A 24,317-nucleotide genomic window follows, 5' to 3' on the forward strand; every position below is an offset into this window, starting at 1 on the left:
TGAGAGAGAAAATTTTATCTTTCCTCTCAACCTTTCATAAAATATCAGGTAACAGAGAAAGACTAAAAAAAGCAGAACTGTATAGTGCCTGTTTGTAAACCATGCTCCCTCTTCAGACACTTTCTATATTTATTTATCTGCCTTGATCCCTCGGAAGTCCCACTGGCCTTTTTTTTTTTTTAACACAAGACTATCTTGGCTTCCTGGACTTTTGCATTGTGTTGTAAATATACTGCCCCATTGATAAGAGCCTCTCTTTTTTTTCTCTAGCTCACAAGTTGGCGCACCAAATGACCTCCTAGAAAATTCTTAAGAACTGATCAGAAAGTGTTTTAGAAAAGGACAGAAGAAAAGCCAGTAGCAATAGAAATCATCCTTCCTTTTGTACTACATTGAGAAACCTGAAGATCTCTGCAGGGCAAAATATCCTAGAACTCCATTCCTATGTGACATGTCTACGTGGACCTGATTAAGCTGTGGGTTGAGCCCTGACTCGGACAAGACTGACAGCCACGTCCAAGAGCAGCGTGGGTAGCCGGGGGGCCCACACGGCACCCTCGTGCTCTAGCCCCGGCCCCAGTAAGTCCACGCTGCTGTGCTGGTCAAAGGAAAAACAGTTAGATCATCAAATACATGCACTTCCGAGTGTGACTTTTCCATTTTTCGGATTACCTTGATTCGGGGTATTTGGTGAGGGTGGCCAGGCTGCTGGTGTACATGTGGCCGCCCACATCAATGTGGACGGGCGCATTGGATTTTGTGAGCTGTGCTGGAGTAGGAATGCCTTGGTTGTTCAGTGGAGATGCAGGAGATCTAGTGATCAGAGGTCTTGACATATTGGGCCGACTGTCCTACAGAGAGATAAGCAAGTTTAGACACGTTTTCGGTAGAGAGAAAGGAAACACACGCATCATAAAGAATAAGCCAGAGACTAGTGTTGATATTCTTTCGGTAATAAAATCTTGAAAAATCAGCAGGCTCTCACTCTTGTTGTAATGAATATTAGAAACACAAAATCTGCAACAAAGAAAAGGAAAACTTCCCAAGCTCCGAATCAAGGAGCCGAACTAATGTTCACTTCCAATCATCCTGAGCTCTATGACGGCCTATTTTACTAATGAATTCTCACATTTAACAACTGCTAAATGGCACATGGAGAGTTACCCTCATTCCAAATGAAAAGACAATCAACACTTAAAACAACCCATATCTAAATAAAACACATAGGCTTTATCCTTCTCTTTGGAAACTTCCCTATTGCTATGTAGTTGGGATAAATACAGATCTTTCAGCACTTGTGTTCTGCAACTATGCTCAATTTCTATTTTTTTAAATCAGGAAAATGAGGGTATGACTAACCTGGCCTTCAGCACACATTCTCCAAGCAACTTTGTAAACAGGCACCCCAAGTTCATCAGTCAAGAGATTAAAAAAAAAAAAAATCAACACACACTCTACCCATTTGTTCCCTGCTTCACTCTGTACAAGACTAAAGGTCTGGGGACACTTGGAAAAGACTGTACCCTTCAGTGGTAAGTATGTGCTTGTGAGCATGAGCAAGTTGCTCTTCTCTATGCCAGACTTCTTGAAGTGATCAAGCTCCCAAGGTAGAAATGGGGCAGGTGTCAATGGAGAAGCCCCACAGGCAAAGGTACAATGTGAGCAGGGGCGCCCGGGTGGCTCGGTCGGTTAAGCCTCTGACTTTGGCTCGGGTCATGATCTTGCAGTTCACGAGTTCCAGCTCCGCCATCGGGCTCTGTGCTGGCAGCTCAGAGCCTGGAGCCTCTTGGGATTCTGTGTCTCCCTCTCTCTCTGCCCCTCCCCCACTCAACTCTGTCTCTCCCTTTCTCTCAAAAATAAATAAACATTAAAAAAAACTTTTTTTTAAAGGCACAATGTGAGCAAACAGAGCAGATGGAGGACATCACACGGGGGCAGCGAGAACATGTTGAAGGAACTGTACTCTTGAGGAAATAAAATATTACATCCTTTCCATTGATACAATATAAATATTTCAAGCACTATCCAAACATGGTCTATCACTCTCTTAGTGATAGGGCCCAAACCACAGACAAGTCAAGTCACGTCTCTGGCACTCAATGAAGGGGTCAAATATTTAGAGTCTGCAACTGAGGAATAAGTTAAAATAGCATTTATCCCTCAGTTCTGCAAGGCTAACGCCACAACAATACTCTCAGATTTATAATTTAGCCAGAGATTGTTTTCAAACATGCAAACAATGCGTGGCAAAGCCAGTGACAAGGCATAATAAAGGGATTTTGAAAAATGCCTTTGATGGAGATTATAAAGGGGAAGTCATCTAGTTTTTGCGCATAAAACCCAGCATGATAAAATATAAATTTGCAAAACATCATAGATTTTATGATCTGAAACAGCTTTAGGAGCTACCTGGGGCACAACTGTTAGACTACTTAGCATTAACCACATGTCTAGGCAAGACAGCGAATGCACATACTTTCTGAAACTCTGCAGCTACCATGAATGCGTGGCGATTGAGCCTTTACACAAAACGCTGACCATCTGTGTTGTGCTTTTCTCCATGCTGAATTAAACAGGGCCCAGAAACAGTCCTAGGAAAAGAGCTAGTGTTTTATTTCTTAAATGGGGTGGTCGGTTCATGGGTGTTCACTCTATTATTCTTTAGATGTTCCTCTATATTTTTAATAATGCAAAAGGTATTAAAAAAACACAAAAGGATGTTTGTAGCACACAGAGAAGAGAAATTGAAGAGGTATCGGATGGGGGGAAATACAAAGACAGACACGGTTGGTAGAAAATATAAAACAGTTAAGATCTGAGAATATTAAAAGTTGCGTTTTAAAATTTGAGTGAGAGGGGCGCCTGGGTGGCGCAGTCGGTTAAGCGTCCGACTTCAGCCAGGTCACGATCTCACGGTCCGTGAGTTCGAGCCCCGCGTCAGGCTCTGGGCTGATGGCTCGGAGCCTGGAGCCTGTTTCCGATTCTGTGTCTCCCTCTCTCTCTGCCCCTCCCCCGTTCATGCTCTGTCTCTCTCTGTCCCAAAAATAAATAAAAACGTTGAAAAAAAAAATTTTTAAATTTGAGTGAGAGAGAACAAGATTTTTCCTTTCAAAATGCAATCACATAACCTCTGCTTTTGAGAGATACTTCCTACCTGGCTAAAGACACCCCCTCCCCCCCCCCCCAGTACCTTCCACCCTGTTACAATTCATCCCATCATGGACTGCAGCGCCTGTAATAGTCTTTCAATTGGACACATTCTGTATCCTGCCTGAGGGTGCTCAGGCGAAAATGAACAGATTTGCAGGGTTAATACTGTAGTTAGACTGTGACCTCATTCAGCACAGCTCCAACACTGCGAGGTCTATAGAAGAAGGAGAAAAAAAATTAAAGCATAACCGATCGGTTGAAGGATTCCAGATTTCCCAGAATATATACCATTTACATTGTAAATCATAAATGTATGGATATTGCTGAATTTAAAATTAAGCCAGTGTTTCTTCAAGCGGCGGGTGGGCGGGCGATTAACCCTTAAGGGCCAGGAGGGGGTTTCTGACTGCCACGCTCAGGCTCACTCTGGCAGGGCTCCCAAGTTTCAGAACTGGTCTTCCCTGAGCCCCCTGACTTACCTCCTCTGCTCTCTTTCTCCATTCTGGGAATCTTCCCTGGTCTGGGTGTGTCCCCATTAGATGACTCCTAAGGCATTAAGTGGTATTTGCTAACAGAGTAAAGGGTTTTCATTCACTACTTTCTGTACTGGTGCAGACTGAAAGAACTTCTAAAATGCATAGGCTGGGATGGGGGAAGAGGATGTTTGGGGCTGCAACGTCTTGGCGTTTCCAGTGGATACTCTGTAGCTACTGCAGTTACTCCAGATGCTTCCTCTGACACATTCTGGCAACCCCTTCCCTTGCCAATGGCTTTCTCTTCTTTCTCTAGTCTCTGAGGCCCAGATGGGAGGCCTGTACCTGCAGCCCCCATTTCCCTTCCAGCCTCAGGACAAAGCCCATGCCCAGGGTGGCCACGCCGAGCTGGAAAGAACTGGGTTCTCATGGACATTGCTGGCACACCGAAACGACCAACTCTGAGCCCATCTCAAGACTTCCTGCTACTTGGAGAAATAAATCTCTTTCTTTTTAAAGCAAGTTTGAGTTGGGGTTTCTGATACCTATCCTGACAGGATACCCTTCCTTGACGCGGCTCCCTGTGAGGTCATCTGGCTTGGTGAGACGTCGCCTGTGATGCCGTGAACAGCTGCCTGCTGACAGATGCAGAATTTTCTACCGTATTATGACCACTTTTCAACTCCACTTCCCCATCTGCCTTTCCCTTTGATTGTTCACCCATCATCATCTCAGTTTGGATATCTCTTAGAATTATTTCCGATGAAAGGCAAACCAAAAACTTTAACCAGAAGGGCGCAAATGCCTTGGCTGTGTCATCATCACTCCTGACGAAACAGCCCAGCGTTCTGTAAGGTGCCCAGACAGAAAGCTGTCTCTGATAAACTCCCACCTGGAACTGACTCTACCTGGGAGAGAAGAACCCTAACATTAAGCTATTAGGTTATTGGCCCTTTCTTGTGCAGCCCATTGTTCCCTCCTTCCACGATATTTACTAACCTCTCCTGAGTGCCAGGCACTCGACCAAGAAATGGATATACAATAGGGAACGTGACACACTGGTCCCTGACCTTACCGGGCTCGCTGTTTGGTGGGAGACAGAAGTCAGGAAACAAGCAACTGCTACCAGGCAGGGAAAGGCCATGTTACTGTGGCAGCTGAATCAAGGGGGCCGTAACCTAGGCTTGGGGGCTGGGAGGAGGGATGGGGAAGGTCCCCTGGAGACAGTCTAAGCTGAAATCTGATAGATGAGAAATCAACACACAGCGAGCGGGTTGCTGGGAAGGGTTCCAAGCAGTATCGCCAAGGCCCTGAAGTAGGAGAGCACACGGTAGTTTGTAGAAATTAAAAGTATAGCACGTTGTGAGAATTCTCCCACTTACCTTTTCCCCAAGGTCTAGAGGGACAATGTAGGGAACAGAAGCTTGTAAGATGATGGCCTGAGAACCACAGAAGTAAATGACAACTTACAATGAAAAAAATAAATAAAACCCACTACAACATCCTATGTCTGGAAAAGAGGAAAGGAAAGAGGAAGTCAGCCAACAGCCAGCTTTCTAAACAGCACTGTCCAACAGAACTTTCTACAAGAATGGAAATGTTCTAGATCTGCTCCATTTGGTAGGGTGGCTACCAGCTACATGTGGCTATTTGAGCATTTGAAGTGTGGCTAGTGGAACTAAAAAACAAAATTTTAAATGTTACTGTAATTAATTTAAACTGTAATGTACATAGCCACACATTGGTAGCGGCTGTACCACTGGACAGCACAGTAAAGGCTTACCTTGAATTTTTCTTAATATATGGAAGCCCAAATCATGACAGACCTGAACCTATCAGCCACGTTTATTTATTTTTTACAAGGTTTTTTTTTTTTTTTTTTAAGATTTTACTTTTAAGTAATCTCGACACCCAACGTGGGACTTGAACTTACAAACCCCGAGATCAAGAGTTGCACGCCCTACCAACTGAGCCAGCCAGGCGCCCCGCAGCCATGTTTAAATGGAGAAGCAGAGTTACTTCAGAAGTGAATACAGACAGTTCATGACTTCACAGCACTATTTCTCCCTATTTACTGATTTTATGAAAATAAATTAATAGCCACGCAGTGAGGAAAACACATCTATGGCTCTCACAGAGCACTGAGAAAAGGCACCAGACACAAGGACATGTCCTGTATGCCCACTCACACGAAGTTATGAACCATAAAATGAATGCATGAAGACAGAGCTCAGAACACTGGCCACCTGTGGGGGTTACTGACTGGGAGGGGTAAAGAACGAGCCTTCTGGACAGTTAGACAAGTTCTAAATCTTGATCTGGGTGGTTTCACAGTTGTATGCACGTGGACACTTAAGATTTATTCATTCACTTTACTCTAAGTTCTACTTAAAAAGAAAATAAACCGAAAATAATCTTGGGAAAAACTCCAATCAAAACACCATGCTGTTCAAATACTCATCTAAATTTCTGTGAAATATTACCTTTTTTAAAAACTAAAAAGATGTTTATTATTTCCTCTCCTAGGATAAACCAAATCTGACTATGGTACTTTGACATAAAACAGCCATCTGAAATTGTATTTCAAATTCCTCTTTCCCCCATTTCTATCCCATATGCCTGGATTTTCCAGGCATGTTGATCAGCTTACCTTTAAAGTTTCCATTTCTTGGCTGCTTTCAGTCTGAGGCTTCCCTAGCTTAATCATCCACCTCACCTACCCAACAAAGCAGCAATAATTTTTTTGGTAGGAGACTCCTTCAAGGGATTTGACTTCAGGCATCTTTCAAAAGAAGCTAATGAAAAATTTGCCTTCTAAATCTAACCTAGTTGTGTGCTGTTCAAACAGGAGCCCCAGGGGCACTGCCTGGAACAAATGAGCTGAAGTTTAAACTGAAAGTTTGAATGACTGACTTTGTTAAAAATGTATGCCCCTGTCTTATGTCACGTTTCACTATCAAGTTGGACTACACTACCTCTTTCACTGGGAAAAGAAACAGGTGTCTTAGGGATATTTCCAGAAAAGCATGTCAATAGTAAAATACTTATCTGTATTATTTGATATTGTAATTCATAACATTCTATAGAGGAGTGAAGGAATTTAACACAAATCATAACTTGTCCACAAATTTCAACCTTAGTATCTCTCTCTCTCTCTCTCTCTCTCTCTCTCACACACACACACACACACACACAGAGAGAGAGAGAGAGAGAGAGAGAGAGAGACTCAAGTAGCATCTATATTACATGAAATGGAATGCCTAGAGACTGGAGTGTTCTCATCAATTCTATTTTTTGATAGCTGGCCAACCATTTAGGGTACCCAAACTGTACTCAACGTATCTTAAGCATGGATGTTGCCAGTTCCTGGGATGGAAATCTATGGTTGCCTTCAGAGTGTTATTTTAGAACTGACACAATCCTATTGGACTCATAATGACGGTTCTTGTAGAAAAACATCAGTTTACTGATCATAGTTACTTAATGGCATAACAAGATTCTCAAGCATAATGTCAACGTATTTTGTGAGAGATCTCATTTGTTTCTTCATTTATTCAAGAAATATTTATTGGGTTCCTACCACGTTCAATCTCTATGGCCTCTATTGACTTTAACTAAATAGGAGAATGACCTGAGAAAAGAGAGAAAAAACTCCTATAATTTCACATGAGTTAAAAAACAGAAAAACAAAAATAAAAACAAAAGCCCACCAGCACTTTAAAGTCTGTGAGTATTGTATATTGTATATGTAACTTATTTAGAGGACGGTTTCTGTCAATCTCTGAAGACACCTGAGAATTAGGCCCCAAAGCCTTCTAAGCCTCCAAATCTGACATCAAATCTTCCATTCACGTTATCATAGGAGCCCGCTTCAACTTCACAGAACCTATTTACTCTTAATTCATGCATTTATAACAGATGTAGTCATTGGTTTTCTAGCCCATAGGACAATAGCTACTTACAAAAATCATTCAAGATGACATCATCCCCCAAAAAACCCCCTAGCTTAGACTGGAAAGTACACAATATACTGAAGAAAGATTCCTGCCCAAAAATAGTAAAGAAAAACATGTTTTTAAGGTAAGACAACTTTCAAAGCTTTATACAGCTGGAAAAGTAACCTATACAGAACACCCTACAGGCACAGGAGAAAGAGCCTTGGTGTTGGAAACTGGAGACCTGCTTTCAGCCGGCCTTACCCTTTGTGTGATCTTGGAGAAGTTTCCAAACTTATCAGACTCGTTTCCTCATCTCTAAGACAGGGCTAAATCTTCCCACCCTACAGAGAGATAAAGCCAGCAGCGGGTGAGACATGTTTGTGAGGGCGTATAGTACAAGGCTTGGCATAGAGAAGGACAAAGGAAGTTTCTTTCCTTCTGCACATGAAAAATGAAATCTCACAGAGCAGTAAACCAGATGTACAGAGAAGACTTCTATGGAGCAATGGAGAAATACAGAGAACTTTAGAGATAGTTGAGGAGGGAAGATCCACAGGTGAAAAAAACAGCATTTTACAGTGATGAAAGGATTATATCGTGGGGTACAGATAAGTGAAAAGAAAACAGGACAGAGCATAACAAGATGCTAGTTATGTGCCGTGGACAAGCGTGCAAAAGAAAGTGGAGAATGAAATCGGCACAGTTATGTTCATAAAATGAAATGGCAATTGAATTGTACCGATTTTCCTTTTCGGATCAAAAATCTTAATTTCACAGATTTAAAAAAATCCCAGAAATCAAAAATAGGAGGCTTCAAAGTTGTTTCAAAATGACTAGCAACTGTGTTAAAGTAATCTGCAATCGCTTCCTAATCTGAAACAGCAAAATGTTACTCTTGCTGCTGGCCAAGAGGAGGGGCTCCTAATGTTTATCTATTTCAATGCACAATCTCTGCCAGATATGCGGTACGTGCCCTCAACATGCCTTTTTGTTTTTTTCTTTTTCAAATGAAACATGTATCTGAGAAGCTCCCTTATTAGATTACTGAGCTGGGACCATGAAAAGAACAACTATTTGCCAAAATTTCTCTGCTTTTTGTTCCCCCCAGAAGGAAAGTGAACTTGAAAAAACAGAATATTTTGATAGAACTTTGCTGTGCTTATTATGGCTGGATTATTTTTTAAATTAGATTTCTTAGATATTTTTAAATGCATGTAAAACATCAGAGTATTTTAAAATACACATTACAGCTCAACTATGGATGTCACTAATTATTTTATTTTTTTTTAATATTTATGTATTTTGAGAGAGAGAGAGAGTGTGCACGTGGGCAGAGAGAAGGAGAGAGAGAATCCCAAGCAGGCTCCGTGCTGTCAGCACAGAGCCCAACATGGGGCTCAATCCCAGGAACCATGAGATCATGACCTGAGCCGAAATCAAGAGTCAAGCTCTCAACTGAGCCACCAAGCACCCATGAACGTTACTAATTAATTAATAAATAAATAAAAAAAATAAAAACATAGCATTCGAGTGGAAAAGTAGGTTCTGTAACAAAACCTAGTGTCCCTTTTTCATAGGGAAAGACTTTTCCGTAGGGAAAAGTAGGTTCTGTAACAGAACCTACTGTCCCTTTTCCATAGGGAAAGACTATTTTTCAAAGATACGTGTATGTGCAATAAAAAATTCTGGAATTAACATCAAAATATTAGTAGGGGTTAGGACTACGTAATGATGTTCCAGACAAATTTTATTTTTGTTTTTATTCTCTTGTGCTTTATGACACAGAGCATTTATTACTCTTGAAATTTAAAAAAAACAATTTTTAAGAAGAAAAAAATGTACAATTAATCAATTAGTACATACTCTTGGCATGCTGCTATATTTTACTTTCATAATCAGGATTTTTTCTTTTTTTCTGACATTTTAAAACAAAGGACTGAATGAAGAAATACAGAAATTTTCGGATAATGCTTCCTTTCCCTTTATTTTCTTGCCAGGGAGGAAATGTGTGGAACCAAAAATTAAATGGGCCTCAGGTCATGGTAAGCTCGTATTTAGCTGACACAGAAGTCTATTTAGTTTGATCCTGAAAGAATGGTGCAGGAATATATGGTTTCCACACTCCTGGGAACTATCTGGTCATCTGCGCCTTCCTCAAGTTCGTCCATTCCCAGATCCAAAAGACAGCAAAAGCAAGACAAGGAAAGATGTACCTGCATGCCTCCCACGTTTCCAGAAGTTGGTGCTCTGCATGCGTTCTCTTGGAAGGAGAATGCATAATGGCAGCAGAAGCTGGCAATGAAACAGTATCTAACGCTCACAGAGGGCCTCCTAGTCTGAAATCAGAAACCCCTGCACAATGTTAAGTATTATCACCATTTCATGAAGAAGGAAATTGACTGTGGGGTCAAGCGGCTTAGCCTATAATTATCTAGTAATGAATTTACAGCGATATTTGACACACTAGTCACTGTGTACCAGGATAAGGTTACCACGCTCCATTACTAGGCTATCCATGCTCCGGCTTTCACAAGAGAAGGGACAGATTTACCTTGCTCCATCCATGGTCTTCCACGCAGCCTGTTGTGAAAATGAACACAACTGGCTGGAGGGTTAGGAGGATGGTCAGTGGTCATGCAGAAGGCAGGAGCCAGCTGGCCCAGCACTGGACTCCTCCTCCCCCACCACACACTGTGTATTTCCCCCACCACAGAGAACTGGCATTTTATTTACTCCTCTAACTGCTAGTCCTAGATCTTAACTACAGGACACATCTGCCTCGAAATAGACAATAAACTTGACGTATTGACTTCTTGGATGTGGTCATAAAAATTCCTTGTCTAGCAGTGTCAAAAGCTAAATGTGTTCCTTCTAACCTTAATTGCATCTCTGGGAACCTCCTCTTAAAATTCTTAGATGGTTATTTGCTTGACCTTTGTGCATTAAAAAATAAAAAATTAGAACACACAGCGTTCAAAATATACTAGCTTACTCTAACTTATACAACAGATGTTTCAAAAAGTTCATTTGCTCACTTGTTCATTCATTTAGAAAATGTTGGCTGGCTCTTCTATTTGGAGCTAGGCTAGGGCAATGTGGAATTGAATTTTTCAGGGAGTTGACAGTCTTCTCTGGGAATTAGCCATATGCACAGGCAGTTCCTGAAGAGAAGAGATCCCCATGTAAATAAAAAAAAAAAAAATTAGGGGCGCCTGGGTGGCGCAGTCGGTTAAGCATCTGACTTCAGCCAGGTCACGATCTCGCGGTCCGTGAGTTCGAGCCCCGCGTCAGGCTCTGGGCTGATGGCTCAGAGCCTGGAGCCTGTTTCCGATTCTGTGTCTCCCTCTCTCTCTGCCCCTCCCCCGTTCATGCTCTGTCTCTCTCTGTCCCAAAAATAAATAAACGTTGAAAAAAAAAAAAATTAAATCAAATCATCCTTTAAATGCTCTGAAAACGAGTTATTGACCCTCTTCAACAAATCCTTTTGAGGGCAAGCAATACTTTGGTACAGCAAGGCATGCACTTGGCTTTATGAATCCAGAGTATATTACTGCTAAATAACACTTATACTTAGTAATTCCATGTTACAAGGATCATACTAAGTTCTGGCACAATTATTTTTAATTTTTATTTAATTTAATTAATTTTTTTTTTTTTTTAATTTTAGACACAGAGCACAAGCAGGAGGGAGGGGCAGGGGGAGAGAGAATCTTAAGCAGGCTCCACACCCAGCATGGATCATGACCTGAGCTGAAATCAGAGCCAGATACTCAACTGACTGAGCCACCCGGGGGCCCCAACCCAATCAGTTTTTAAAAGAGGGAACCATTGCAGTACTTCTACTGACGCTGACAAACGTTTCTTAACTCAGCATATTTTAGAGGATGGGACAAAGGAGAGCCCAAGCCACGTCACTGAAGAGGGACAGGGACCGTGGCAAGCCACCTACCTGGCTTCAGTTTTCCCATTGATAATATATACCGTTGGACCAGATGGCCTAGAATGCTTTTTTAACTCCTGATTTCTTACTACGCTGTAATTTTAAAAACTATCCGCCATAGAGATTCAAGTATCTTAAGGAGGCTAGCATTTTAGGAGGTCAGAATTGGAATTCAAATCTTCTTTGAAATCAAGGAGAACCGGTCATGAAATGAAAGGCATTCCTAAAGCATGAATGCAAAAGAAAAAAGAAAAAAAAAAAAAAAGAAGCTAACACAGAGAGATTCCTTAACAGTCACAGCATTTGCTCTGGCTGATTAGGAAGATTAAATTTTAATCACTACAGCTTTTTATTTGCCTTCACCAACAGGAGGAAATAGCCAATAAAATATGGTGCTTAATGAACAGAATGCCTACTTCAGACATTCTTTACTTGGTGCCATCTAATGGGGCTATTGTTTATTTATTTACATCTCGTGTTGTTCTAAAATACTACAGCTGTCTGAAAGCAGCTTGAGATCCCCTTCCGGAAGAGAAAACAACTGTATAAGTGATAGAAAATGGATGTTTTTTAATAAAGTAACACTCTCTTATAGGCAGAATCAGCGTCAACTTTTCAAAAAGATGTACTGGGTGATAAACAAAAAAATGGGGGGCGATGGAAGGAAGCAGTCCCGTTGTGTGCACACCAAGACGAAAGGGTGGTGTGTCACATGGATAGGCACTCCAGAGGTCTAGTGGTTTGCCAGAAATGCTTCTCCTGGTTGAAATCCGCAGGTGGGATCTTTACCACGAGAAGATGTAGACTGACCCCCTTCCAGATGTTTGAGTCACCCTGGTTGTTAGTCTTGTCATTCTGTTCGAGTTGCTAGTGGGAACTGGTATTGAATACAAGTAGGGATGACTCAACGGGCTACCTTGGTTGGCTCTGCTCCTTGCGAGGTGGCCAACGATGGGTCGGCCAGCAGCCAACTAAGGGGCCAAGAGGCCCAACCGTGCCCATAGCTGAACCACTAAGCCTGGTATGAGCACAGCACCCTCGTGTCTCAGGATATTTTTGAGGGGACATCAGCTGATGAAACTTCCTGCTTAGCAGCAGATGGGAGAGAAGATAGCATTGAAAACACAGATTAGGAAGAAGGGGAATGAGCAGTAAAGACAGCAGCCAAACAGTCATCCTCCTCGCTACTTTACTGCGATGAGCTATTCTTTACAATTTTCACACTGTAAAAGGAGACATCTGTGTTCTTGGAGAAGTATCTTAAAATAAACACCAACAAGAGTAAAAAAAAAAAAAAAAAAAAAAAAAAAAAACAAGAAACCAACTTTTTTAAAGATCAACCTGATTGGCAAGAAAAGTTTGGTACAAAAATGGAAATGTGTTAGGAAAAAACAAAAATCATACCTGGAATTTACATTAGTGCCCCATGCATACGAAGCAGTTATCTGTGAGATCCTAGAACTCCAAAGGCCTTATGAACAATCATAACCCACAGCCTTCCAAAAGGTCCAGAGGGGGAGGAGGGTAAGGGCCATACTGTTTTCTGTAAAGGAAGCTGAGGTAGGAATATTTACATTAACAGCCCAAGGTAAAAAAAAAAAAAAAAAGAAAAAAGAAAAGTAGTTGATTCAAAGTCAGAAGCAAAATATTCGGGGCTCTAAGCCTGCATTCTCCTGTCTCAAATGTGCTGTCTCCTTCTGGGGCAATCTGGGAGTGTCTGACCCACTAGGACCTGGATCCAACTTTGAAAACAGGCCTTTCATTTTCCTGTGGCAGCAGACGCACTGGAGCATTTCCGCTAGAGGGAAGAGAAACGGGCAGCAGAATGCCTTTGGTATTCTTAAAAGCCCCAGCTTGATTTTATTAGATGGTTCTTTAACCACAAGACACAGCCTGCAATGCTATGACAACCACAGAGGTGGCAGAGTGAGATGGGTAAATGCAGTTTTGTGCATAAAGAAAAGCGGTCCATATTAGGGAAGCAGGACAGGGACAGAGGTCAGGCCGAGAAGAAATGAGAAGATTCGAAGGAAGAGAAAGGGGCAGGAGGTGAGAAAGGGACAGTGATGCAGCAGGCAGATGGAAAGAGAAATTGATGGAAAGGAAAATACAGGAGATACAAGAAAAGCGAGGAGGAAGAAAAGCCTGCGTGTTGTGGGGAGTGGAGTGGACCAGACTGGTTTTATCTCATTTCCCAACCAGGAATCTACTTATCTATAGACAGGAGGTCAGTTTCTAACACCTGCCCATCTTGTTTATCCTCTTATTGATTCCATATTAGGACCTTACTTGGTCCCTCTACGTGGGTAGCTGTGCAGGAAATTTGGGGAGGGTTTAAAGGCTTTTCTCCAGGTCTGGCAATCTGCTGCGGTCCTCTCTATAACAAACTGGAAGGATACCTCTATGTGTTGTTTCCTTCCGAAGACTGTGGGGCTGAAGCCTAATTTTTAGAGAACCATGTAGATCCTTCACCCACGTGGAAAGTTCACTGATAGACATGCCCATGGATACATGGGTTAGCCCATGGAATGGAAGATCCCAGGCACCAATTAAAGCCCTGCAAACACCATCAGAATGAAATTGGGGGTGAATGCTACCTAGTTATTTTTCCTATCAACTCCCCCACAGTACTTAATGAAATGCTTTTTTTTAAAATTTTTGCACACAGTAGAAAATGAATTAACAGTATTGACGATGATAAAGCAAGTCTATAAGGTGCTACAACTGAGCGCTGAGCTTCCAGTAAACGACCTCACTGATTTTTTTTTCCTTTGGGGCAGGTGGCCCTCAAACGCTTTTCTGATTTGTTACCTACTCATCCCATCCATCAAATAAAAAATAAACAAAACCCACAATCTCGTGGCATTAAATAGGCACAAATTTTAATTAAGGAAACATTAAATGCTGATGAGGTGACAGGGATTTTGTGGAAATAAACGCATAATTCTTCCCAATACAGAAGCCTGATGCGGTCATACTGCACAGTAAAAATACCTGCGCCACGAGGAACTGAGCAGCTCAGGGCTTGCCAAGGAACTGCCAGGGCTGGCGGTGTTGGTGTTGCCAAGGTTTAAAAAAAAATGATGAAAAGGCGGCCGACCGGGACAAGAGCGTCAAACCGCAGCAAACCAGGTGAAGTGCTTTTCACAAATGAAATGTGTTCAGAACTACCCCTGGAAATCAACCAGACTGCAGGCTGGTGAGGACCAGAACGGTGTTCTGTTCCCTGCATCCTAGTCTCCAGCAGCTAGAGCGTGGCATTCAGTAGGCACTCAGTAAACATTTGCTGAAGAACGGGACAGTGAACTCCAGAAGAGAATGCAAAAGGTGGGTATACGAAAGCCCCCTCCATCCTCCACCTTCCTCCACACGATTTCTCTCTCTTCTCTCCAATAACCATCTAAAGTGTTAGAAACACCTTCTTAGAGAGAATAGGGAGCAGAAGGGAAGACAACAGAAAGCTAACCCGGGGCTGGAACAGGCAGAACCCTTCAAGTAACACAATGCACCAATACAGCCACATGTCACTTCAGCACAGAGAGCAGGAGAGACGTTAAGAATAACTTAGGTGGACATTTATTCTGTAATACAAGTAATACTGTTTTTAAGTGAAGTAAAATATTTTATGGTATAATCTTAACAATTTGACAGCCGCTCTTTATAAATTCTATTTGGAAGAATATTACTAGCACTTTAGCAATGGTATACGGAGGCAGAATGGAATCGTGAGCTCCAGGGCCAGCGTGCTGGGTTTCAGTCCACTACATGCCTGCTGTGTGATTTAACCCTCTATGCCTCAGTCCCTCCATTTTTAAAATATTTATTTATTTTGAGAGAGAGAGAGAGAGAGAGAGAGTACACATGGGTGAATGCAAGCAAGAGACGGGCAGAGAAAGAGGGAGAGAGAATCCCAAGCCGGCTCCGCACTGTCAGCACAGAGCCCGACACAAGACTCAAACTCACGAACAATGAGATCATGACCTGAGCCGAAATGACGAGTCAGATGCTTGAGCCACCGAGGGACCCCTCGGTTTCTCCATCTTTAAGATAGTATTAACAACACCTTTCGTGATTACTGTGAAAAAATCCGTAATTCACATAAAGAGTAGAAAGTTATAAAAAGCATTTACCTTGTTCCTGAAATAAATAAATAAATAAATAAATAAATAAATAAATAAATAGCAAGCTACTATTCCTAATAATGGTTTTAAAGATTTTATAAAAGATGATTGTTAGTTTCAAAGGATTTCATGAATGGGGCGCCTGGGTGGCTCGGTCGGTTGAGCGTCTGACTTCAGCTCAGGTCATGATCTCGCAGTCCATGAGTTCAGGCCCCGCGTCGGGCTCTGTGCTGACAGCTCGGAGCCTGGATCCTGCTTCGAATTCTGGGTCTCCCTCTCTCTCTGCCCCTCCCCCCACTCACGCTCTATCTCTCTCTGTCAAAAATGAATACACATTAAAAATAGTCTTTAAAGGATTTCATGATTATTTCTAAGGTATACTTACAAAATACAGGTCTACACATAAGCTGCTTATATAACCATTCTTATTTGTTCTCTATTGTCCAGTGGTTGTCACCTTGCTGTGAAATCCCAGCCTACTTTATACTATGTGTTATGAAGGGCTGCACAAACATCCGGAAACTGGAACTTAGCAAAGATAATACACATTATCTGAAACGCATAATGTGTATCAAAGAACTTTTGGTATTGCTGACCACCAAGAATAAATAAGTAGTAATTCCCTTCTGTCCTGCTTTTACGTTCTTCTCAAATTTCTTGAAGTACAACATCTATCTTGATGAAGACACTGGGTGAACGAAAATGTGCCCGGCCATTACATTAAATCTCACGGTCACTGCTTTTCACACATCTTCAGAAGGTCCTGAGCCTGATGATGGCCTTGGAGGGCCACTGCTTAAAGAATCCCCACGTGAGCAGAAGTGCCCTCGAGATCCAAAACATGCCTCCTTTCTGTAGTTCTGAAATATGACAAATAAGCCAGAAAAGACTCTGGTGTGTGACTGACACAAAAATGTTAGCTCCCTGTTTCTAGGTCAGTCTAGCATTCCTTGGAAAAGTGTTTTTTATTAAAACAAACTAAATGAGTTCTAAATCTTTACATTTGAAAACGCACTGGCCTTCTAAGGGAAATCCTAAAAGGTAATCAACTGAAATCAAGAATAAAGGCACTTACCTTCCTGGCCTATTATCACTTGGAGAAGATGATTTCAGTATTAATAATATTCAATCAACCATTTATACAAACTAAGACTCAAAATAAATCCCATCCCTGGAATTATTTTATCTACTAATAATGTACTTGATATCCTGTTTCATATAGTTGGTATATGGAAATTAAAATGTTAAAGAAATTAAGCAGTGATTACCACTTCTCTAAATCTATATTAAGCAATATTCAGCTGCACTAATGTAATTTAGTTGGATGATAATAAAGACAAAGATAGGAGGTGGCAAGGAATTAGCATATTTGAAATGTAAAAAATAATTGCGGAAAGGGACTATAGCAATTCTAGGTAAAAAGCCTATACTTTCGGAAGCAATTGTGGTCGTTTGTTACTCTTAATTTAAAAATCTGTAAGAAAGCATCAAAATCAATTCAATTCAGTCTTAATGAGACAGCTCTAACAGGAGCTTATTCACTGTACCTGTCCTAATTAGCATGAATATGTCCTCCGTGTCAAATCTGACAATACGCTTAACTAAATTAATGTTAATCCCACAACACAGGATCGTATTTGAGTTAGCAGCTCTAAAACAGAATTTGCACATTAATATTTTGATAATGAATAACAGATGAACTCAGGGCTGGAAAAGAACTGGTTTGTGATTATTTCCCCAAAAAGGGAAACTGAGGCTCAAGGGAGACTCAGAGGCTTGCTCAGGGCCCCGCTGAGGAGTAGCTGGAAAGCACGGGTTCAATACATGTATGTGCCCAGCTATTTTCTTTTTGTCACCTCCCCAGAGAGACCTGGAGTCCTGTGTCACCTTGTAAAACTAAATGGAAGTCAGATGATATCCCACCTCAATTATTGATGACGAATAGCATTTGTTAAGATTCCCAAACAGAAGACCTCAGGTACCCCCCCCCCCATGAGGTTATTAACTATAATTCTTGCTTTTTAATTGCCACTTAGGCTAAAATGACTACCTCTTCAAGATCTATATGAAGATAATTTGGAGATTTAGTTTGGGGTGGATGTCAACACAGACACTAACTGACCTTAACTCAACACATATTTCAAAAGTGTTATGAAGGATACGGGATGAGAAAAATAATGACAAATTAGAATGAAAACAAGAGAAAACTAATGACTGGAAAGGTGGTGCCTGCCCATTCCATATTTTAGCTCTAAAATGTTTTCAGTGTGTCCCAAACACGAAACTGCAAGGTGGTTACCTTTCAATTTATGCCTGTAAACCTTTAGTCCTGCCTGGCTGCCACTGGAAACAGTGAGATGGTGAAAAAAGCCCCACTTCTAACTGGCACGACATGAAAACATCTCGGCGTCGGGCTGGCATCTCCCTTGTTTTAATTTCCCAAAGGCTGGGAGTTTGGAAAGCTGGATTTGAGTGTTCCCGCACACGCCTGCTGCCCCAGGTTGTCAAACCTTCTCCCGCCATAAGGTGAGGAGGCTGAACTCCTTCAGAAGAGTGCCCACATTAGTTCCCGTGGGACCTTCTTCTTTTCAGAGGAGAGCTTATACGTTAGTGGCAGTGTGCTGGGGAGGCGGTGGAGGAAGGGGCCGGGGCCACTCTCCCTAAAGGAGGCTGGGCCACCCAGGACCTGGAAGGGGGATGAGCTTGGGCCTGGATTATCACCCAGGGGCTCCAGCTGTGACAGTCTCTGAGTCTGCTAATGATAGCAATGACGGGTAACGTCTTGGGGGCCCTTCTGCTGTGCCGGGCCCCGGTCACATTCAACTCTTGAAATGCACTATCTCATCTAATCTTTATAATGACCTTGCAACATTTCACCAACAATGTCATTTTTATAGCATACTCCAGTCTTCTAAAGCTCTCATCTTGGCAAAAAAGTTCACCTTCCCTCAGCGAAACCCATTTTCCAGGTAGCACTAATCAACGACTTAAATACCCAAAGAAACTTGCCTCTTTTATTAAGTGGTGAAAAGAATACTTACCTCACAAACCTGATCTCAGGATTTCATGAGGATATGAGGTATCTAAAATAGGGCTATAGGCATAGTAAGGAAATAACTGGTTTTTTTTAAAAAAGATCTATCGGGGCGCCTGGGTGGCTTAGTCAGTTGAGCATCCGACTTCAGCACAGGTTATAGAATCTCACGGTTTGTGAATCTGAGCTCCACGTGGGGCTCTCTGCTGTCAGCACAGAGCCTGTTCTGTCCCCCTCACTCCTCCCTCTCTCTCTTGCTCTCTTTCTCTCACAATAAATAAATAAACTTTAAAAAATAGTATGAAAAGATATATCAAAATTGTACTCCATCTAGCTATAGGATTTTAAGAGCTGGATTTATAATACTAAAAACTTCTATACTAGATTCCTGTGGATTAATGGTTCACTTTAAAAGCAGACACACACAGGGGCTCCTGGATGGCTCAGTCGGTTAGGCGTCCGACTCTCGGTTTCAGCTCAGGTCATGATCTCACGGTTTCGTGAGTTCCAGCCCCGCTCTAGGCTCTGTGCTGGCAGTGCGGAGCCTGCTTGGGATTCTCTCTCTCTCCCTCTCTCTGCCCCTCCCTCACTTGTGCTGTCTCTGTCTCTCTCAAATATGTCTCAAAACAAACTTTTTAAAAAAGTGAAATAAATTTAAAAAAATAATAAAAGCAGACATAAGAATACATATGCTATATAATTAGTATATGTATTCACTTGTTTGAAACGCTAGCGAAGATACATTACAACTCATCTATAGTGGGAGGGTGCAGACCAGTACCTGCCTATGGGCTGAAGCTGGGGGTGAAGGTGGTGACGGGGAAGGGGGTGACTGGGGAGTGGCAGGAGGAAACTTTCTAAGATGATGGGAATTATCTAGATCTTGATTGGGGTGGTGGATACATACGTATACACGCTTGTCAAAACTCACTGTACTCTACACCTAAAATTGATTCATTTTGTTGTATGTAAATTATCTCCATAAAAGTGATTGGGGGAAAAAAAGTAGTTTCAAGAAAAAAAAAACAAGCACAAAATTTTACAACTGGATGTTTAACCAAGTCTCTCTTCTCTTGCATGTTTTCATTTGGATTGATTTACTTTATCACTATTGTGGGTTGAGTTGTGTCCCCCAAATACTCATTGGTTGAAGTCCTAACCTCCAGTACCCCAGAACATGACCTTATTTGGAGACAATCGTTGGCTGCATGTATAACTGGTTAAGACGAGGTCGGAAGGGAGTAGAGAGGGACGTAACCCAATACAAATGGCGTCCTTATCAACAGGAGAGACTTGCACACAGGGAGGATGCTATGTGGGCATGGTGGCAGAGATCAGGGTGATGGATCTACAAGCCAAGGAATGCCAAAGATGGCCGAAGAGCGTTCAGGAGCAAGGACAGGCACGGAACAGATACTCCCTCACAGCCCCCAGAACGAACCGAACCGCGGACACCTTGATCTTGGACTTCTGGCCCCTGGGGCTGTGAGACAATACATTTCCATTGCTTAAACCACTTGGTTTTTGGTACTTTGCTATTGGCCGCCCCAGGAAACGAATACAATAGGGCCCATCTTTTTTTCTCCAGTTACATTAGTATTGGACACTTCAGCCAAGTTTCAAGTTTCTCATTAATCAAATCTCGAGGACGTCTATCCCCAAGACAGAATCCACCAAAGTCTGCTGAAAAGCAAATCTGCGTGGCGTTCGTGAACTAATAATAAACGTATTTTCTGAGCGCTTACTGTGTGCCAGACTCTGTGCCAAGTGCTTGACGTGAGTCATCTCATTTAATCTCTGCCATGACCACAAAGAATTAATATAACCTCGTTTTCAGAGAGAGAAACGGGTTCATAGAGGTTAACTAATTTGGCCAAGTCACAATGCCAGTGAATGGCCAAGACCTAAAGCAGATTTTAAGCATCTCCCGCAGGGCCGTGTATACGGCTCCATGAATCTGCAAATAGCATTAGTGGCTGACAGCCATGTCGGTAACTTTTGCAGTTTCTGTATTAGAGCGAAAATTCTTTTCAAGAGTACAAGTAACCTTACAGAGGTGTATCTTTTTTTAAAGCCCCTCAAAAATCACATTTCTTCCTGATACTGCCGTAGATTTGTGTTCCTAAAATATTGTGAGAAGTATTACCGAGTGGGGGAAGGTGGCAAGTTAATGATCAAATAAATTCGAGAAACACCAAGTTAAACAGGTTTCTTCATCTGGGCTTCCGACCGATGGCACTGAGCCCTAAACTTACTTGAGTGGGAACTCAAGTTTTTGGACACCTATTACTGCAGAACTGCTGCTTCCTTCCCCTCACTTACTTTGGGGAAAGTCAGCTGTGCACAATGTTTATTTTTATTTTTGAGAGAGGGAGCGAGGGAGCATGAGCGGGTGGGGGGAGGGGGGGAGGTGGGAGGGGCAGAGAGACAGGGAGACACAGAATCCGAAGCAGGCTCCAGGCTCTGAGCTGTCAGCACAGAGCCGGACGCGGGACTCGAACCCATGAACTGTGAGATCATGCCCTGAGCCGAAGTCAGGCGCTTACCTGACTGAGCCACCCAGGTGCCCCTTGACAATGACTGACTTTCTGCTTGAACTTGCCATGGATCTGTGTATTACAAGACTCAACTGCTTCATCCATAAAATATGGATAATAATCAAAGTTACTATCTCAACGGTTGTTGCAAGGGTTAAACATCTGTGAAAGGACGTTGAAATCAGAAAAATCATAACCTTAAGGCAAGCTTTGCATGGTTTTGTGAAAAATCTTATTGTTTAACACAATTTTTGAGTTTAGAAAAATAGTGGTGGAGAGTCTCCTTTAATCTACTGTGAATTCTTCTCTGCTCACTTAAGGAAAGCTTCTAGCAGCTTCTTGCAAATTGGAAAATGCAATTTGTGTTGCAAGGATTAAGGTTTAGGTGGCCGAATGCTGGCTGGCGCCATTCAGAACCACTCCTGGGTCCCACGGTCTGGACACACTCACCAGAAAACCCAGCCAGTACCAGTGGCTCCAAGAAGAGAACAGACTGCAGTCTGCAGTCCAGGAACACTGAACCAACGGGATTTGGGGGCTGCAACAGTGGCTCAGGGGTGGGGTAGGGAGGTGCTAACTCAGGGGCTCCTCAGCTGTGACCTAGGGCTTCTAATGCAAATGTCTCGAGACCACCTTGTTAGGTACCCTGCCCCTGCCCATCCAGGAGGTGCACTCAGGAACCTACCTGGAGGTGAGGAGCCCACTCTAACAACTCGAGCAGGATGCTGGACCCCGCTGGCAGCAACTGCCAGCTTTCCATCAGGGGGCCCTGCTTGCTGATGGGGGACAGCTCCCAGGACCACGAGTGCCCACTCTCACTCATGGCCACAGCTGCCTACTAGGCACGCCAAGAAGAAGGTGCCCACAAACAACCCAATCACTTTCAGGCTTCATAGAGAGAAGAAAAGACTTCAAAAGAATCCCCTCAAGTACACAAAACGAGAATATTCAAGGTCCCATTTGATTTCCAAAACATTCTGTCCCTACAGACAGAATTAGCTACACTTAATAGCATATATGATTTTTATTTTTTTCTCTTAACAGTGATTTGTGCTGTGAGCCCCCAAATTCACTCACATCCAGGGATCAATATCCCCATGATATCCCACCTTATCTCTATATACTCTCCTAGTCTTACCAAACCTTGGAGCACATACCATATACCCAAACATTTAAGAAAACTCTGCCTTCCAAAAATCATATGGGATGCATGAAATTCATTTGAATATGCATATTAAATGTCTGAATCCAAAAGAATTCATCAGAAAATGTAATAGCGGTTGTCTCTAGGGAGGAAAATGGAACTGGGAGTCAGAAATAGGAGGGAAAATCCCTTTTAATGGTCTATTTAAAAATTTTAACATGCATATGTGTTAATTATAAAACATTTTTAAATTAGAAAAAAATCTAGGGGTGTCTGGGTGGCTCAGTCAGTTGAGCATCCAACTTCAGCTCAGGTCATGATCTAACAGTTCGTGATTTTGAGCCCTGCATCAGGCTCACTGCTGTCAGCCTAGAGCCCGCTTCCGATCCGCTGCGCCCGCCCCCTCTCTGCCCCTCCCCTGCTTGTGCACTCTCTCTCTCTCTGTCTCCAAAAATAAGTATTTTAAAAAAAGAAAAAGAAAAAATCTGAAGGCACAAAACCACAAATGCCCTTCCAGGGGTATTTGTTCGAGCTGCAACTTTTACTTCTCTTGTGACACGATGCCTTGATCTCACTACCTGGATAAACTGCACCCAAAAAGGTCCTCTGGAAAGAATGCTAAATATCAAGGGTTCATTTCCCTAAAATCTTTCTCCTAGAAAACCCAGCCACTACCAGTAACCAGTTTCCAGCACCTTCCTTTGATGAGTCCAGCAAAGGGCAGAATTATCCAAACACCAACTTAAAAAATTTTGGCTCATTGGGGCGCCAGGGTGGCTCAGTGGGTTGAGTGTCCGACTTTGGCTCAGGTCATGATCTCGCTGCTTGTGGGTTTGAGCCCCACATCGGGCTCTGTGCTGACAGCTCAGAGCCTGGAGCCTGCCTCAGATTCTGTTTGTCTGTCTCTCTCTCTGCCCCTCCTCTGCTCATGCTCTGTCTCTCTCTCAAAAATAAACACTAAAAAAAAATTTTTTTTTTTTTAATTTGGCTTATTCCTGATAATGGAACTCTCTTTACTGATAAGACCTTCAAGGAAGGCCTTAGGGGTTAGGAGGAAGATACCTGCGGATGCTTCAGCACCCCAGGACTGTGCTAGGTGTGGTACACATTCCCCTTGCTAATATTATCGCTGCCTCACAGGTGAAATGTAGTTAAGAGATTAAAAGTAACCTGTTTCAGGCCTCAGACAAACTGTAACAATGCACTGGGTCCGGTATGCCGGGGCTAAGTTCTGGGATAGGATTGCCAAGTGTGATGTGTCCTAACTCCCCATCGCCCTCGGTGTGGTCCAACCAACCACCTCATTCCTTTCTTTGCACCCCAGGGTTAAACCGAACTGACTTGGGATTTCCAAAGATTTTCTAAAACTTTTGTATGAGCTGTTCCCTCTGCCTGGACTGTTCTTCCCAGGCTGGGCCCCTTCATGCCCTAAGGTTTCTTTTCCTAAAGGCCACACCTAAGCAGCCCCACTCTCCCAAAATAACCTGTCAGGTCCCTGTGTTTCCATTTTCTGCAGAATACTTACTACTATATGACATTTCCTTGTTGTTACCTATTTCCCTGTTTTGTTCCTCTCATTCATTCCCCCCCTCCTGCCCCCCAGTGTAAACTCCAGAAGGGCCTGGACCTTGCCAGGCTGGGGGACAGCACACTTCCAGGGCATACGCAGGACGTGCTGTGAGAGTTTAAAGAAGAGTGATGGAGAGATATGCAAATTATTTAGATCTCTCTAAGCCCCCATCCCCAGGGTGCAGCCCTCAGGTTACACAATCCTGCAGGCAGGGGACCCATCTTTACCAGCATTTACCTCTGGGTGGGGAAAAAGAAAATACAAAAATGCATAAAAAACTTGTAAGAGACCAGCAAGGGAGCAATCCTGCCTTGACATTTCTGGGTACCCAGGAAGGAAGGAAATGGGGTCTCGAATGTACAACAAACCTCCCTGGGCCTCAACTCACGAGCTTCAGGAGATCTAGGGGC

General features: G+C 42.7%; 1 protein-coding gene across 5 annotated transcripts in view; it reads right to left on the reverse strand.

Annotated features, from left to right (window-relative positions):
• The window catches only part of KCTD1 (potassium channel tetramerization domain containing 1), a 187,684-nt gene that overhangs the window by 44,770 nt on the left and 118,597 nt on the right, over positions 1-24,317 (reverse strand). For 4 of the 5 annotated variants that reach the window (XM_086682658.1, XM_086682660.1, XM_025931277.2 and 1 more), the window contains exon 2: positions 673-851. In XM_086682658.1, the coding sequence (XP_086538784.1) occupies positions 673-851 (179 nt within the window). Of the gene's footprint in view, positions 1-672; positions 852-9,774; positions 9,864-24,317 lie in introns of those variants that run through there. The other variant, XM_086682659.1, reaches the window with a different exon arrangement.

Source organism: Puma concolor, chromosome D3 (assembly GCF_028749965.1).
Source record: "Puma concolor isolate L17-30 chromosome D3, mPumCon1.1.hap2, whole genome shotgun sequence".
Lineage (NCBI taxonomy): Eukaryota > Metazoa > Chordata > Mammalia > Carnivora > Felidae > Puma > Puma concolor.